Source organism: Engystomops pustulosus, chromosome 6 (assembly GCF_040894005.1).
Source record: "Engystomops pustulosus chromosome 6, aEngPut4.maternal, whole genome shotgun sequence".
NCBI lineage: Eukaryota > Metazoa > Chordata > Amphibia > Anura > Leptodactylidae > Engystomops > Engystomops pustulosus.
Genome location: NC_092416.1, coordinates 58,353,566 through 58,372,548, shown reverse-complemented (window position 1 = coordinate 58,372,548; position 18,983 = coordinate 58,353,566). Strand labels below are relative to the sequence as shown.

The 18,983-nt window shown below is 41.9% G+C and overlaps 1 protein-coding gene across 4 annotated transcripts in view; it reads left to right on the top strand.

Moving 5' to 3' along the window:
• Positions 1-18,983, top strand: part of NPHP4 (nephrocystin 4) — a 175,953-nt gene that overhangs the window by 21,943 nt on the left and 135,027 nt on the right. For all 4 annotated transcript variants that reach the window (XM_072156210.1, XM_072156209.1, XM_072156212.1 and 1 more), the window contains exon 4: positions 15,551-15,720. In XM_072156210.1, coding sequence (XP_072012311.1) covers positions 15,551-15,720 — 170 coding nt within the window. The remainder of the gene's footprint in view (positions 1-15,550; positions 15,721-18,983) is intronic.

Below are 18,983 nucleotides of genomic sequence, written 5' to 3'. Positions count from 1 at the left end.
CATATTCACATGTAGCATTTCAGTTACAATTTTAAACCCAATTCATACTCAGTGGGGAGGGGCTTGGCAACACACCTGGTGCTCATTCCTGAATGACTGCGTTTCATTGCAAATGCGTTCTGGCCAAGCCCCTCCCCACTGCGTACAAATTGCATTTAAATGCAACATCTGAACTCTTGTAATACATTTGCTATGGAGCTTTCCTGGTAGAATAGTAAATGTACAGCTTTGAGTCTGCAGAATAATACAATCTGTAACACAGCAACAGTAAATTTACAGTACTACAGGCAGTCCCCAGGTTACGTACAGGATCATTTCTACAGGTTTGTTCTACAGGTATATTTTATAGTTGTAGCTCTGGGCTACAATTCTTTTTTGTCCCAGTGGCAATTGGGTTTTCAAAATGTTTTGCTGCCATGGTAACAAGGATTGTCAATAAAGTTTCATTGCAGACACCTTGCAGCTGATCATTGTAGCCTGGGACTAAGGCTGGTGCCACATGTAACGCTTTGTCTGCGTTTGCTTATATGGTATATGACAAATGGTACTGTAGGTGAGTTCTTGCTTCGGCTTCTACATTGAGGCCCATGAGTGTCAGTATACAGGCGGTCGTCCTACTTAAGAACACCTGACTTACACAGGACCCCTAGTTACAAACGGACCTCTGGATGTTGGTAATTTACTGTACTTTATTCCCAGGCTACAATAAACAGCTATAACAGCTATCACAGGTCTCTTGAATGAAGCTTTATTGTTAATTCTGGTTCTGATGACAACCCAACACTTTTTAAAATCCAATTGTCCAATTTGACTGAGGTTACAATTATAAAATATACAGTTCCGACTTGCATACAAATTCATCTTGAGAATAAACCCAGAGAACCTATCCTGTATGTAACACTGGGATTGCATGTATGTACCTCCTAATTCTTGAGAAATTTACATCCTACTCACATTCTTCACAACAACCACTAGAGGGCAGCACCGCTCAACATAATCTCCACATCCAGTTGTTGTGACATATTCGGCACTGCAGCTCCCTGTCATTGTACTGACACTCCTAATTCATGAGATGTGGCTGCTGCCTGAGCGGAAAGCTGTTTTCAATATACATATAAAGTGCGTTCCCTGTACTCAAGTACAGCTCCGTGCTGACAGCTGGGAGAACGGGAAGCCTAAAATGTTTAATATTTATGGGGTATTTACAGATATTTTCTGCTTTTATTGAATTTGTTTCTTTTCCACTTAAGGCAGTTACTGTTCTCAGCACAAGTGTTCTTCTAGTTTCAGTCCACAGCTTGGAAAAGTCTACAGTTTAGTCTCTTGGTGACGTATAACTGGGGGATGTTATAATGCCACATGCCCAGGGTGACATAATGTATACACATCACTGCAAACTCAGGATGGAGGATAATTCTTAACATTCTGTGTAGAAATACAATAACACTAAACATCAATAATGAGCAAAAATACCTCATTCTTTTATCCCTTCACTTCCTTCGAAGGACACCGATCATCAGTTTGACTAATTCTAAATGTCCAGCACTTACGTTCCTGTTTCCTCATGAAGTGTTACTGTCTTTAGTGTGTAAAGAAACGGCACATTTACAAAGAAAAAGACCTTCGAAAACATGTAAATTAGCTGGAAGGCTGAGGCTGACATTACCTGAGGGTCTCTGAGCATCACTGGTTGTTAAATAATTATTATTAATTAATTAAATGTGCCATTTCTTAATGCACTTAGGAAAGTAGATGTCCTTTAAAGGGAACCTGTCATCAGGAAGGTAATTTTTACCTGAAAAGAGGTTCCAATACCCTAGGCTATGTTCATTTCAAAAATGCCTGTAGTGATTTTTAATCGATTACTTTACATTACCTGGCTGGGAAGAGGGGAAGCAGTTTTTCAATGCCTTTTCCCCTCCTCCTCCTCGCTAAGGGCCATGAGTGAGGAGGAGGGATTGAGGAGAAGATAAGTTATGCAATTTGACCTTCACCCCCACTGATACTCACACCACACTATATGGAAGTAATGTAAAATATTCAATAGGTATAGGTAAAAATTACCTCCGTGATGGCAGGTTCCCATTAAAATTGAGAAGTCTAAAATGAGATCATACCTGTCCCCCTACTCCTCCTTACAGCGCTGTGACTAGCTGTAGCTAGAGCCTCTCCTTACCTGCGTTAGAACATAAAGGTTGTTAATCCCTGCTTTTTTTGGCTAAGGTCCGCCTTAATTTTTCTTCCAGTCAAAGATGAAACAAATCATCTAATAACTCCTGAGCTCTACTGTATTCAAAACACACTGTCAGTGTCCTCACACTGCTTTTCTCTTGGCTCTCTGCATTGAACTACTCTAAAACCCTTTCCCTGTTCCTAAAATAAAACCTGTAACATGCACTTGGTTGAATACTACAATGTTCACTTACAGTAGAGGGAGGGGTGTCCAGAAAAGGCGGAAGTACTAAGAACAATTGTAGGAGCTACAAGCCTGAACTATTAAAGGGGTTTTCCAGACATAATCTACTAATGACTTATGCGACCTCCTATAATCCGCTGGCCAGCTGTTGTACACTGTGGATTGTGCCGGTAGCTGGCGGCTCCATCCATAGTGTAGTGGCTATGGCCGCTCTGTCAGGACTGCAGATATACAGTATCAATGACAGAACTGTCTGCTGTAACTTCCCTTTGTAGTGCGAACCGCAGGTCAGCGGGTGTTATACCCCCATGATCACAGAATCAGCCTGGGGATAAGTTATCGGAAACTCACTTCTGGGGTGCAATCTGTCTCGAAATCCACTGCCTATTGCTTTAATATACGGAAAATATGGAGTATGGAAAATAGAAAAACACATGTCCTATTTTTAATCTTGGCAAATCATATTCCCCTGTGTAAACTTAGATATAAAGTAATTAGATATACATATTGTTTATATACAATTCAAAGAAACTGGTAATCGCGGACCATCCTAAAACTATGTATCCTTTATTTGGCCTTCTTAAAACATTAGGGGATTAGGAGACAAGCCTACGCATCTTGAGCACATCCGTGCTCTTAGTCATGGCATTCTTACAGATATAGTTTATATAGGCTAGCTTCAAAGCTTTATATCCCACATTAATGTAAATGCATTTCCATACATAGTGGATATATGCAGCTACTGTGCTACTATGGCTCCATCTTCTGGCGGCAAAGGTAACTGCACAGCATGCAGAGGGCATCATGCTAAATGCTATTTTTTTTAACAAATGATCAAATCTGGATAGATGGATTAAGGAATTAGAACAAAGCAAAAAAAAAATCATTTTGTAAGTGCCGTACACAAACAATGAAGTGTGGAATGTTATTAAGCATTTTGTAGCATTCTGTGAAAGGAAAACTTTGCTTATGCACAGTTAAAGGAAAACCGTCATGGGTTTCAGTTTCCCAAACCAAGATAACAGTCTAGTAGCTCTTGAACTTATTGTTTAGGGCCCATAATTGTTATGTAGGTAGCCCAAGGCCTATTTACAGCCCATGTGGCATTGACTTTTGAAGCATATGCCCGCACCGGTGACCAGTGAATAGAAACATGGGCAGGATTAGGACCTGCTCTATAATGTGGTTGGAGCAGGCGGCTCGTACACAAGCCATGTGTGTGAGGCTATTAGAATACATGGGGCTGTGTGGGAGCGGTTAAAGCAATGGCTAGAACATGGCCAAAAAGAACTTTCATGTGCATTAGATCTTGCAATACCTAACAAACTATTTTGATCAAATCGCACAAATCTCTGTTGCCCCAAAATCTATATATAGTAATTTATATTAATCCATAGGCTCATTCTGCCGCATCTGTGGTTTTTTGGTTACTGTTATTATTCGTCTCTAATGGGCACTTGGACTATGGAAGCATCGCTACATTTATATGGTCTGGATACCTCCTCGTTTATTATATTGCAAGAACAAAAAATATTTAAAATCTATAATTATTGCCCTATAAAATGTGACAACACACAGTCAGAATATTGAGCCTGGAAAATACGAGCGGGACACCTTGAAATGAGAAATCAAATTCTTAAAGGGGCACTAAATCTAATGTATGAAATCTGCCATTTACCATGCAGTCATATGTGATTTATTGTTCCCTTTAAAAATCTCCCGGGAGACTTAGCGTTGTGTTCTGAAGTGGGAGCCTGACCAATCTTTTCTTCCCTGATTAGTACTATATAGTTATATAGTTCTTAGGATCTCTACAAATTATTGTGCAAATGACCTCATATTCTAATGCAGATACTTGTTTATTTATTGTGGAAAAATGCAATCTACATCCTGCCCATCCCCTAAGCTCTATGGGGGGGTATATCACATTTTTTTTTCATTTTTTGCACTTCTTTTTGCAACTTTTTCAGTTGCCTTGATAAATTTGTGCAGAGTTCAGAGTCTTTAAGTATTGCGACTGATTTATCTGTGGAATCCAGTCGTTGATGTTTAAAACAAAGTTGTACATTTTTGTGGAATGGTTGCAAAAAGGTTAAATATTTAGAGGAAAAAAAAACTTCCAGTGCCCTGCTGGCATAGGAAAAAAGATTGGAACGGGTTGCTCAAAGATTTGTGACTTTTGTGTAAAACCAAACAACAGAATCAGATGGCAGATTTAACACACTCTCTAAGCTAATTGAAACGAGGCAAACCAAAAACCGAAGGTGAACGTGAGCTCTTCAATTCACCTTTCCTTCCCCATAGACGTCCATGTATGGGAGGTTACCTTTTGTTGCGCTTTCATTATTTATTGTGGAAAAAACTGCAAGGCCAAAACACAGAACTTGATGCCCAGCTTTCACAGACTGACAGTTTGCTTGAAGAACTATGAGACTTGTGTATTCAGCAGCTTATTTTTTTTTAATATCTTCTAAATTTGGACACCTGCACCATATGACATGGTGGATTTCCTCCTCCCAATAGTGAATGTCCACACAAAGCAGTGTCTGCTAAGTAGCCGGTCATTCCATATTGCTACTTTTATTACAAAAAATGTCATTATTGCCTGTAATGAGCTCAGCATGGAGTTACCGGATCAGATGTCACGCTGTGAAGTGACAGAAACCGCCGTGCAGCCAGAATTCCTCCTTTCAAGGTGATTTCAGAGCAGCGGATTTGTTTATATTGGAGAGGCGAAGAGTGATATTTATACTCGGGCGCTCTTCTGCTCCGGTGATCCCCTGCCCGCTGTTTGTTTTGTCTTCTAATAAGGCCGTCTTGAAATGGAGCATTAACATTGTGAGTTTATTATTGTGGACTGTGATTCCTGATATCTTTAGACTGAAGGCCTTACGTGTTAGGAATTCAGAATCGGGTAACCCCTTCGTTGTGCAGAGACATGGGAAAGGAGGATATATCACTACACAAGTAGGTAAGTTTGGGTTTTTAGAAAAGCTGGGTGATGGACCTAAATGATTTACAAAACTCAAATATATAATTACTTTTATACTGCACTCTTGTTGAAGGACATCTACCATCAGATTGCATGATGGTAGATGCTTATAACTCACCTCCCCATCCTGTCCCAGTGGCCAATAACCTTCTTTTAGAAGTGCCTAATTTCATAGAAATAAAACTTTTTCAACTATTCAAATGAAGGCCTCATGTCTCCACCGATAAGTAATTTATGCAAGCCCCTTGGCTGACTGGCAGGCCTACACTATGCTAAGAGAGTCGGTGACTGTTCATGTAGGAATGTTCGGACCTTTGGGGTCACGGAAGGCATGGGATCACCTGTGAAGATATGAGATGTGCACCATCTGAAACCACAGATACTGAAAGCCTGTGCTGGCATTTCTTCTGTAGCATGGTCAGCACATTGAACACAGTGGTCATAAACTTGTAAATAACTCATAAAAAATAGCTTAGTTAAAACCATACACATCATTGGTTTTCTTGTGAAATTCTCAGTAAGATTGATGTGTTACATGACCTTCTTCCCATTGGTAAAAAAAATATTTTTCCAAAATGGCTAACTTCGAGATGGCCACCATGGTCAACAACCATCTTGAAAAGTTTCCCCCTCTCCCATATTCTAATGTGCCACATCAGGAAGTTGATTTCACCAAGCATTCCTATTTTATTTAGGTGTATCCATATAAATGGCTCCCCCCTTACAGTTATACCGAAAGTTTACATCTAATATATAAAACTCTATGTATGTATGCATGTTTGTCCGGTAAATTCATCTGTACCGTCATGTTTACAATCACCAAATTTTGCACAGTTGTTGCCTGTGACTCAGGGAATGTCATAGAGCTGAAATCTTCACCCCGGGCTTTTCCGCTTATTACCCACCATATACAGGAGCCATTGTCTGCTGCTGCTGCTATGGCGGTTGGGAGCTGGGCCGTGATTGGATTGGCTACTACAGGCAATGAGTATAAGACACTTATGAGAGAGGAGGAGATTTATCAGAAATGACTGAGGTTAAACTTTTCCAGTTGTCCATGGAAACCAATCAGAGATCAGCTGTATTTTTATAAACAGCTGTGGGAAATTGAAACTTGAGCTCTGATTGGTTTCTTTGGGCAACTAGAGCAGTTCTGCTCTGACACTTCTGATAAATCCCTACATAGACAAAGTGACAGTCGAAAACAGAGACAGTCGCTGGAACGAGAGTGTCAGAGACAAATAGTCGCTGGAACGAGAGTGTCAGAGACAAATAGTCGCTGGAACGAGAGTGTCAGAGACAAATAGTCGCTGGAACGAGAGTGTCAGAGACAAATAGTCGCTGGAACGAGAGTGTCAGAGACAAATAGTCGCTGGAACGAGAGTGTCAGAGACAAATAGTCGCTGGAACGAGAGTGTCAAAAAAGTTTATAAAAGAGGGACGGTCAGTGACAGTCTGAGACAGTATATTGATACATATAAAATATTTTTTTAACCTATTCTATTTTGTTGTAGCTAAGAGCAGTCATTTACTATCCCGGGAGGCGCAGGGAGCTACAGCTAGTACACTATATAAAAGACACACATGCCATTTTCTCTGACATGAGTGACTTAATAAGTCCTCTCTCAATATTCTGGCATTTGGTAAATATATATAATTTTTGTAATCCTAATGGACCTAAAAATGGAAAGCGGTATTCTGATTTAATGTCATATAGTGAGGAATACATGTATACGTGTCTTCTTGTATAGGGCATGTAGACTTCTGGTCTTGGCTGTATACTAGTCTGTGTTTGATATCCGCATACATATGTAATAAAGAGGATGGTTGTGCTTTTGTTTTTATGACCTTCTTGTAATAATCTCTCTGCGCTGTCTATTAGGATCTCGCAGCATGCCTGCCGTTCTCTACGTGCTTTTCATTATGTCTGTTCTGATGAAAAATGAAAACTGATCACCAGTGCTAAATGGTGTGTGTGCAGCAGGCACGGGGGCATTAGATGTGCAAGCGCCTTCACAGATCTGTTTATCCCGTCATGGAGGGTAACCATCACATGGAGATAAGGGAATATGTGGTGTGAATGTCATCGACTCTCAGGGAAATGGGGAGCGGGGATGATAATACATCGGGAATAATAATAACTTGTACAGTCAGGGGAATACAGTGATGAGCGCAATGTCAGCTGTTCTTTCCTCACAAAGCTCCTACTTTATAAATGATAGAGAAAACATCTGTTGTCATAGGGTAGATGTCCCTACTCCCACTATATCGGTCAGGTGTGGGGAGATGGGGGTAGTTGGCAAGGGCATAACTACAGTGATAGCAGCTATAGCAGCCGCTATGGGGCCCGCAGTGAATGGGCGGCATTATATACAAATTATGCTGCACATTTTACAGCTGAATATGTATATAGCCTATATATGTGATGTATATATGCTGTAAATGTGTGTATCTGTGATGTGTATATGGTGTGTATAGTGTGCATATGCTGTATGTGTGTATATGTGCTGCACAGGTCACTGAACGGAGTTTGGGAGCAGACATTTATGGCTTATGTGATAAATATGTCCCTATAATATATATTAGCCTGCAGTTCTTTACTATTGCAGCCACCAGAGGCTGTCTACTTTGTATACGTGTACCTGCACTTTTGTGACTTTTACATTCAGCAATAACTGTTGTGGCCTAGGCATTCAATATGCAATGTGATAACTCACCGCCTAAGGTCTCATGCAAATGACCGCATGCTTAAAACAGGCGGCAAACAGGCCGGAGATGGGGGCTGAAAACTGACATATTTCCATAGGAGCCGTGCTGCTGTTCCAAACAGGAATAGCACCTTCTCTACAATTTGTGGCATGGCCACACAGCCTTGGTCACGGGTTTTTTAACACACATTTAAATCTCAGCATGTTCTTCTTTTGCAAGTCACGCACGAGAAAAACGCACCATACAAGTCTATGGAGATGCATCAAAAACGCATTGCACTCTGAGACACTTGCAAGTTCAATGCAAGTGAAATGCGTTTTTCACTGATCAATCGCCATAGAAAAGATAGAGCTCAGTCCCGAGTCCTTTTCACATGCGTTGAAAACACCAAGAAAATGTGCATGAAAGACTGAGACACTGCACAAACTCTGACTGATAACTGACTGAACTCTGATGAAAAATGTCAGTTTTTCACTGTCCAAGTGTGAAAGAGGCTTAAAGGACACCTGTCATCAGGACTCTGTCACTAGTCCTGTCACCTCTACCTGTTGGAGCAGCTCACAAGGATCCCATCCCAGCCTTTATCTAGTTATTTCATACATTAATCATTAATCATCTTTTCTTTATTATGTAAATGAGGCTGGTCACATGGTCCGAGGCAGTGATGTCACCCCTGTTAACCCTCCCCTCTCCTCCCCCTGCTCATGTCTGTGTGTAATGTATAGTAAAGCATTGATGGTGTGTGCTGCATCTGCTGACATGCTGCATCCTCCTAATACACAGACATCAGCTACACAAGTACCTGACATGTTCTGCTATAACATGGCTGCCTGGAGCTGTTGTATCCTTCCTATACACACACAGGCTGCAGGGGGCGCCAGCACCAGGAAGCACATCAATATACACCCCCACACCATTATACAGGCTGTCAGTCATGCACTGGGGGTGTGGCTGTGCCTCCCACTCATGAATAAGCTGGACAGCTTGAATGACTCATTGGACATTTCACAGGTCATTTGCATACAGCTTTAGGACCTCATTGCTTAGGTTTACAGGCATGTAGAGGGATAATGAAGGGATAGAGGCAATGCTCTCTAATGGCAGTTTATAAAAATATATTTAGAATAGGGGGTTATTTTGCCTGACGGGTTCTCTTTAAGGCTGACATTTTTGCGGCTAGCTCATTGCCGCCATTTATGGTCCTGTGCATGAGACATAAAGCCGTGTATGTTTGTGTATAGTTTAGAAATGCAATGCAAATGCATTGGACAGGGCTTTATATACATTTACACCAAAATGCTTGAGATTGGTTTTGCACTGTTTACATGCAAAATACATGGTGCTTGTTTTCCATCGCAAGTCTTTCCATGTAAATGCATCTGTAATCTGGATAACAGCACTGTGTGAATGCGGCTTTAGTAATTAAATTTTTCCAGCATTTAGAAAAATATAGAAATACTGAATGTGCTTTACTATAAGGCGGAATTCTTAATTTTTGAAGTTTTGCAGACTGAGCTAGTTAAGATTAGACTTTTCCTGCTGTTCTCCCCCATCTGCCCGTATACTAGGATCCTTTATAAATCTCTGCTCTAGCGATGCCACAAGAATATCATGCAAGTCTCTATTGTGACCTTTCCTGCCTTATAATGTGTGTGGTAAATGGAGGCATCCGAATTTCCCCTCCCGTAAGATTTTCAGTGCGCAATAAATGGTCAGTCCTCCAAACCTCTGAGACTTGATCAAATGAATCTCTGATGTGGGAATATGTGAAGATGATTTTAAAATGAGAAGGAATTAATGTCGCTCCGGGGCAGCTGTGTTTTTAAATGTCAAGAGTTATTTGTAATGCGCGTTCCTAGTTTTCCTAAATGAATGTATAATGGGAGAGAGGATGAGATTTCATTGAAATTCTTCACACAAAGTCACAATCTCATTTCTGCGCCAGCTCTAAATAATGTAACTTTATGTTCTACATCGCCATTGTGTTTAAGAGAAAATGAGTTTTATGGAGACAAGTGATTTGATTTACTTACTAAAGCGGCGGTTTCTACAATGTACAGGTTTGGGTTGTTTCTGAATGTTCTTAAATTTTTTTTTATTAAATACTTACATATATATTCATTTAAAAGGGAACCTGTCACCAGATTTTCCTTGTCCTAACAGGTAGAGTATGGAATGTCCTTTCTAGAATTCTCTAATTTATGTGAAATCTCGCCCATTTACCTGTAAAACTCCCATCCAAAGACATGTGAAAATGAGCATAGAAGATGCATATTTACCAGATATGAGTCACGTTTAGAGGCTGCTGGGGGAGTGTCTCTTCAGAGGCCCTTATTTTTCCTTTTGGGGTCATATTAAAGATAAGAATCTCATCTTTCAAATAAGATCAGGCAGTTTGTTGGAAATGTTAGCTGCAGGTAAAGGTCCAGTTCCCAACTATTTTATACAACTGCCGGTACCTCTGGTTCTGTAGATCACAGAACTATTGTGTGTTCTGAAAGAGTTATATTTTTAATATGACACCAGCACCATATTTCTCGACTTAAGAACACCAACTTACAGATGACCCCTAGTTACCGGTGGACCTCTCTGGCCACTGTGACCATTGGTGAAGATCACTACTATAGTCCCACTCTGCAATCATCAGCTATAAAGTGTCTGTAATGAAGCTTTATGAATAATCCTTGTTCTCATAACAGCAAACATTTTTGAAAATCCTATTATCACAGGAACAAAAACAAATTTGTCTTCAGTTACATTTTATAAAATATTCCAGTTACAACTTACATCATCCAACAGTCGGCTGAATTATCACACAAATGCCTAAGGCTGCCATGCGCGGAAGTAGGAAGCAAAGCTAAGCAGTAAAGCCGCGCATGCGCAGTAGGCATTTGTCTTATAATTCAGCCGACAGCCTGATGACGTAGGGAAAGTAGGTGTGAGCAAGACTCAGACTCACGCGTATGTATCTGCCCACCTCGACTCACTAGACTCTCTGCCTGGTTACCAGGCAGAGAATCAATGTAAATGTTTCCTTTTCTGCGCAGTGATTTTATTAGCTGAAGAAAGGTTGCCCTTATGCTAAAAGGGCTATATGGGAACCTTCCCGCAACTTTATTTTTTCAAACAGCCGTGACATTTTCCCTTTAAAACTTGAGCTACTTTAAAGGGGTTATCGGAGACTAATAAATAAATTAGCGACGGGGTGGGGCAGGCTTTTTAAAAACCTCCTTCGGTGCTGCTGATGTCCTGCACCGTGGTCCGTCTGATCCGTGCCCCTGTTTGTTTATGTATGTGGCCGGCCACTCCTATCCATCCCCATCCCTCAGCATTGTAGGGTCCTGGGAGATGGTGTCGGATGGGAGCTTCCGGACAAGTTCTGGAGCCACCTGCACAGCTCCGACAGTGCTCCAACTGTTTTTTGGTGCACCTTTAACTTGGGACATGCAACACACTTCTGTCGGACTTTGCATGATTGATCTAGTGCACGGCCCGACTGAGCACCGGAACACCCAAATGTGACACATTTGTTTATGGGACACTTCTTAATTATCTGTGCAAGCAGTTTGCACCTAAAATAATGTGCAAAGTCTGAACAAAAACTGGTGCACGGCACTTAACAAATGTGCCCTATTATGTCAAAAACTTCTCTGACATCCTTATAACTTTCCGAACTTATAACTTTTCTGAATTTTATGCTGATTTTCTTGTTACTCCATTTCGATTTGAATAATTGTCCCCAATCTCTCACATTTAGCACTTTCCTTCGATGACCCCTTAATATTCAGGCAGCTCCTCGTAGCAACACAACAGTCAGTGATCATAACCTCTTGAAGTATCTAAATGATCTACTAATGGCGTGGGGGGAGCTGTACCAGGCAGTGGTCTTATTTTCCAGCGGTGTCTTATTTTCAGGGAAACAGGGTATACACATAAAGATGATTATTCCTTGTATTGCAATTTAGCCTGCATTACCATTTTTGACCACAAGGTGGAAGCACAAACGATTGTACAACATGTTTGTAAAACAGATGCTAGGAGGCATTGATATTGTGCTGGTTGCTTATCTAGTTAAAGGGGGAGGGGGAGTTCTAGTTTCTAACTTCATTCAATGCTGTTGAGGTGATTTTTTTGTAGGTAATCAGGTGATTTTACACATATACACTAGTAGTCTAAAGGGGTAAAGTCTGGTGACAGGGGACCTTAAGGTAGAAATCTTTTCTTTCCTTACATAGAACTGTACAGTGCTTTTTAGCAGAGATGAACTTTGAGTGTTTGGACTCCCTTCTATTATTAAGATGGGAATAAATCTCAGCCTAGTGCGACCTAACAAGAATTTTATCCCTCTACTTTCTCTCAGTTGAACTCTTTCGGGAGTAATGATAATGAAGGTTAAAGGGAACCTGTGACCACATTTTCACATATACAGCTAGTGACATGTTCCTATTAAGCACTATTAACTACCTGACACTCTTCTTTTAGCTAAAAAATTGTTTCCCTACATCCACATAAATCAAATTTATCTTATATTCCCTGGCATCAGAGAAGGCTTCTCCTGCTCCACTGGCCACTCCTATCTTCTCCTCCCTATGTCCCATGCTTCTCTGCATGTCTTGAGATTAGAGTGACATCATCACAGGTTCTTTAGCCTCCTAACATTAGAAAACTGTACAGCATGCATATATTTGATCACATGAGCCTCCATGGACTTCTGCTCTGCCCCATCTTCCATGGGGCGGAAGAATTCTTCTTCTGCCCATTCTCCATGAAGGCATGCTGTGATTTCATGTGATCATATACATACATTGGTTAGACATTGCCAATGGTGCCCTATATAAAGATGTGTCATCAGTCTTAAAAAAAAAAAAATCTATACTCACCCCTGGCTTCTTCCCCTCGGCTCCGTCTTCTCCTCTTCCTGCCTCGGCACAAACACTATGATGCGGTGGTGTCATGACCTGTAGACGTCAAAGTGTATGCGCCACGCAGGCAGGAAGAGGAGAAGGCAGAGCCACAGGAAGAAGAAGCTGGAGGTGAGTATTGTTTTTTTTTTCTAAAAAGGGCCCTTTTGTGGACATTTCATTAATGGGGGGAATCTCTGCTGTGGACATTTATGTAAACGGGGCACCTGCTGCGGATATTTCAAGGAGAACCCATCAGGGAAATTAACCCCCAAAACCAAATGACCTGTGAAATGTCCAATGAGTCATTATCATATTCAGCTGTCCAGCTTATTCATGAGTGGGAGGTACAGACAACCCCCCCCCCCCCCCCAGTGCTTGACTGACAGCCTGTATAATGATGCTGGTGCAACAACCCTGCCAGTACATAGGGTAGGTAGTTGTTGTGAATAGTGCCCTCTCTATGTTAGGAGCTGCCTAGGGTGCTGGCCACCTCTTTAGGAGATCTCTGAAAGATGAAAACTTAGTAATTGCAGCTGGAAACCACTGCTTGGTAAAGCAACACTTAACCTTTGGAATGTTATTAACCAATGATATCCTTTGTACTATTGTAAAGGAAGCTGGAAACTGGTTGGACAGTGCTGCCACCTCACTAGGGGAGTATACAAACAGCATCCCATCATGGGCTACCCATCCACCATCACCCAGGGGCCCTGTATACACCTCAGCGGTTGCCCCAGGGAGAAACCTCTTGCATCAGCCTCTCCCTCCATTATTCTTGCACACACCAGCAGCTGGAGACCTGCCAGGCTGAAGGCCTGTCCTCTGGTCCCAATACCAAGCACCGTGACCATAGCATGCCCAAGGCCGCATAAGCCAGCCACTCCGGTACTCTGGGCCTGGCTGTTAACAGCCACCAAAGAAAGGCTAATCCCGGTGGGGGATGTGGCACTGGCTCCTCTCAATAACTCCTGGTGCTGGCGCCCCCTGCAGCCTGTGTGTGACAGAGATACAACTGCTCCAGGCAGCCATGTTATAGCAGAACACAGAATATCAGGCACTTGTACAGCTGATGTCTGTGTCTCTCACAGGCAGCAGGTAAAGTACAGTCACTGTCTCTTTCCATGTGACCAGCCTCATTTACATAATAAAGAAAAGATGATTTTACCATGATTAATGTATGAATTGAATAGATAAACGATGGGATGGGATCCTTGTGAGCTGCTCCAACAGGTAGAGGTGACAGGACTAGTGACACAGACCCGATGACAGTAGGCATCTGCTGTGGACATTTCTTTAAAGGGGGCATCTGCTGTGGAAATTTCATTTGAGAGGGACTCTGTGGATATTTTGTTAAATGGGGAGCTCTGCTGTGGACATTTCTTTAAAGGGGGGGCATCTGCTATGGACATTTCTTTAAAGGGGGCATCTGCTGTGGACATTTCTGTAATATTGGGGCTCTGCTGTGGACAATTCTGTAATAGGGGGATTCTGCTGTGGACATTTCCGTAATAGGGGGATTCTGCTGTGGACATTTCTGTAATAGGGGGGCTCTGCTGTGGACATCTCTGTAGTAGGGGGACTCTGCTGTGGACATTTCTGTAATAGGGGGATTCTGCTGTGGGCATTTCTGTAATAGGGGGGCTCTGCTGTGGACATCTCTGTAGTAGGGGGACTCTGCTGTGGACATTTCTGTAATAGGGGGATTCTGCTGTGGGCATTTCTGTAATAGGGGGGCTCTGCTGTGGACATCTCTGTAGTAGGGGGACTCTGCTGTGGACATTTCTGTAATAGGGGAGCTCTGCTGTTGAAATTTCATTAAAAGGGGGCTCTGCTGTGGACATTTCTTTAGAAGGGAGCACTGCTGTTGACATTTCATTAAAAGGGGGCTCTGTGGTGGACATTTCTTTAGAAGGGAGCACTGCTGTGGACATTTCATTAAAGGGGAGCCCTGCTGTGGATATTTCAATGAAGGGGAGCTCTGCTGTGGACATTTCATTACTGAGGGGCTGTTGCTGCTGGACACTTTATTAGAGTAGCGGCTGCATTTCCCTCGCTACAGCTTATACTCCACTCAATAACTTTTCCCAGTTTTTTTTAGCTGCAGAGCACACAGAGGCCGGCCAGGGTTAGCAGTACAGATCTCCTACACTGTCTGGTAGATAAAGTATATAGAGCAGTACTTTAGTCCTAACATCCAGGCACATGTTGGTTTGGATGCTGGGGGAGCCCTAGTCGTGTGAACATGGGACACTTAATCCTCCTCTGACTGTTGCAGATGGAACAGGATGATGATATCATCCTGATCACATGACTTTAAGTGCCCAATGATGTAACAGCGCCCTCCATATAGCAGAATATCATAGCCAATTCCATTGCAGCCATGGAAAGTGGCCATTTAGATATAAGGGCAATGCTGTTTAATCTTAGTTTTTAATGAAGCCTTTATTTTGGGTGGGATAATTTGCCTGACTGGTCCTCTTCAAGGATGCACGAAAGGAAAATAAGATTTCTTTTTCCCTTTTCTTACAGACAGTATATTTCCATACATCTCTGAATGACCCAGCAATTGTTGCTGTGGTAGAAGTTGTGTGTATAACCAGAAGACAAGATGGCACGAAGCTGGAATTATCATGTGGCTTTGGGTTGATGCGCCTGTTTACCAGCCAAGCAGAGGAGGAACCAGGAAATCAGCAGAAGAGGTGACTCAGAAATGCACAGGTTCTCAGACCTTCAGGCTGCGTTCACGCATTGTCCTTGAACTGTGGTTTGAAACACATTTTAACTCCTGAACACAAACGCAAGGTGAAAACGCATCTGCATTTGGGAGTTACTTCTCCCCTATGCACTTGAATTGCGCAGCGTGGCACACGGTCTCAGAAATACAACTCAACTTAAGTGGTCAATCAAGACCAAAGGGAATTGGGGGGATTTATACTACACTTCTTGGCTTTCGCATCACCCAGAAAACGTGTTATCAGTAAGTTCAATTTCATTTGTCATTGTGCTATAAATGGTAGTGGTGTGAAGAGTCCCTCTAAAGACTCTTATCCTTATCCCCCCACATGGTCCAATCGCTGCTCATCTAACAGACAGTAAAGTGAAATAAAATTGGAGAACAAGCAGGATGGCTCCACCATCAGTTTTCAGAAGGAAGCAATATCTCCGGTCCTTGAGGTTCCCCATACTCCACCCTCCATACAAAGAAGTGACGATTAAATACCATTGGGGCACATTTACTTACCCTGTTCCCTGTACACAGAAAGTGTATTGTCTGCACTTGTGCACTTGCACTTGTGTGAAAACGTTTGTAAAAGTGTATAATATAAAAGTTCTTTGAAGAGCCGCTGGTGCAATATTCTTTGCCTGAGCTCCTTCTTCCCAGTCTCATAGCTGACATGACCACTGATGTTAAATGAGTTCTCCAGCATGGCATTGTTTCATCCCTGAACCCCCTCACCTGATTGTACAGAGTTTCAGCGACAACCATTGTCCTGCCAAGTAGCCTCCTCTCTGCTCTGATCAAATATACTATTTAGATTTCTCCATCTCTGTGCTGTCAGTCCCATGATGCATCAGCACAGAATCACATGACCATATAAAGACAGTAGCACGTTCTCTATTAATGGTCCAAAAGTGAAATTCAAAAGAACAAAGATACAGAGTAGAAGGCCTCACTGTCAGGTTTTACATTGTGAGGCCTGTTTCTCCACCCCTAAGCCATTGACTGGAGAGAAGATAAGAGGTTATAGGACCTGCTCTGAGTTTTCCATCTAGGGTAGTGGGTTATGGAAACCACAGCTGTGTGTATGACCCCATTATGCTAAAATAACAATAACCTGGCACTTCAAAATGTGTTGAAAGATAATATTTCACTTTGTTGATAAACTTATCGTTCCCTACCCGAAGCAACCTATAGGAGTGACGTATATTATTAAAAAACTGTATGAGCCCATTAAGTATAATGGGGACGTGGGGTCACAAAAACAGAGGCCAGCATACATCCAGCAAGATTCCGATCAAGGTCTGTCATTCCCGGGTTGGGGATGGGGAGTGTTTGCTGTGGATCTTTGAGCGCTGGCACGGTAAAGTGCCCAGATGGCTTGTGCTCCTCAGTTTGCATTACTGAGAAGAGGAAAAAAAATAAGCGAGGAAATAATGTTGGGAAATATTTACTGCTTTATTTGGGTGTAATTTGGACAATGCTTTCTCATTTAGATTGATGTAATAGCATATTGTGTATATGATTACACGGTTGAACATTTCGCCTGAAAAGCCAGGGATCCTACAAAAACGGCCTAATAAATGTGGCAATACAGTCATCTAGGCGAGAAAACTGTCATTATCCCAGACACAGCTCTCCAAAGAGACGTCTGTATTGCTGTATGTAATGTGCTGCTGATGTGAAGAATGAAATAGATGTCTAATAGAATATTTGGTTAGAGAGATATTAAGTTAGCAGAGCATGAAACATTGACGCTTTTTTTTTCCTGAGGTCAATCTGCCACTCATAGAATATTAATCATGAGTCAGTTGATCGGATGATTCTCAAAAACATAATACCAGATTAACTTTATAGAATTATTCACGGCACGTTACATTATTCTGATTGGTGGGACCCCTAGGGATCCTCAGAACGGTGGTCCATTGTACCTCTATTGCGCCCAGACAGAATAGAGAAGCATGTCATACATGCACACTGAAGCTCCATTCACTAGAGATGAATAGAGCTGAAGGGTGCATGTGCGACTGACTGCTCTGTTGCTTTAGGGACAATGGACCTCTTTTCTCATGATCTGTGGGGTTCTCACTATGGAGACCCCCACTTATCAGAAAGTTGATTTTTTTCCAAAAGTTATGGTATTTCCTGCTAAGAAAGTGTTTGACAAAAAATCTTTCTCACCAGAGGTGAAGTGGGCAGAGACTAACCTCTTACTGTATCTGCCCTGAAGCTGAGTCCAATTCAATCTGCCCACAGATACCATGATACCTTGTGTTCCTTGTGACATGCAGGTGCACAAGCCAATAGTATTACACAACTCCTATTACTCTCTGTGCTTGTGCACCTGATTTCTATCCACTGGAGTAAACATAGAAGCTTCTTATAGAAGGACAGCAAGCAGAGATCTAGAAAACTGTGAGGAACAGAAAGTATATTGGAACATTGCATAACTTTTCATTACATAAACAATATCAAATATTTGCTGAAAGTGGAAAACCCCTTTAAGCTATGGCGGGATTTTACCTCCATCTTGTAGTCCTACCTTCTTACCCACAGTACCATAGAGGGGACAGCAACCCATTCATTTTTAGGAATGACATTTTTTATTTTATAGTCTGCACCAATTCATTACACTGAGCTGGATTAATTAGACTCCTAGCACAGATACTGTAGATAATTAGTCGGGCTCCAGTGGCAAAGTTCTATTGTAAAACATGGCAGTGCAGCCTTCTACTGTATAGTCACAGTGTTTAGAATTTATTTTTGAGAATTAAGTGAGAAGACTAATTACCTTGTGCTCCTGAAAGTAGAGATGGTACTGTCTTTAGCTGATCGAGCGATAATGTGCTGAGGCATCATGGAATTGATAGTAGACAGCAAAAAGATAGAGAAATCCACTAGGGATCAGAGCAGAGTTTGGTTGAAGTTGCTGGAGTACTTCTTTAACATCATTGCTCTTGCCAAAGATGAGACTGGTAAGAGCTAACGGAAAGTACCAGCAGTTCTTCAGAGCTTTTCCACTGAGCACATTCTTGACAATAGTGGTGCTGTGTTTCAGTGGCTGGAGGATCACTCTTTATGTTCTATTTGCATCAGGTTATTATCAGGATTAATTGGGAATAATTTTAATAGATGCCCCACCTTGATATTTTGTACCACCTCATTCCTGGAATCCTTTACGTACCGCACTAACCGCTATTCCCACACACCCCTGCCATACCTTCTTTATGCCCAACCCACACC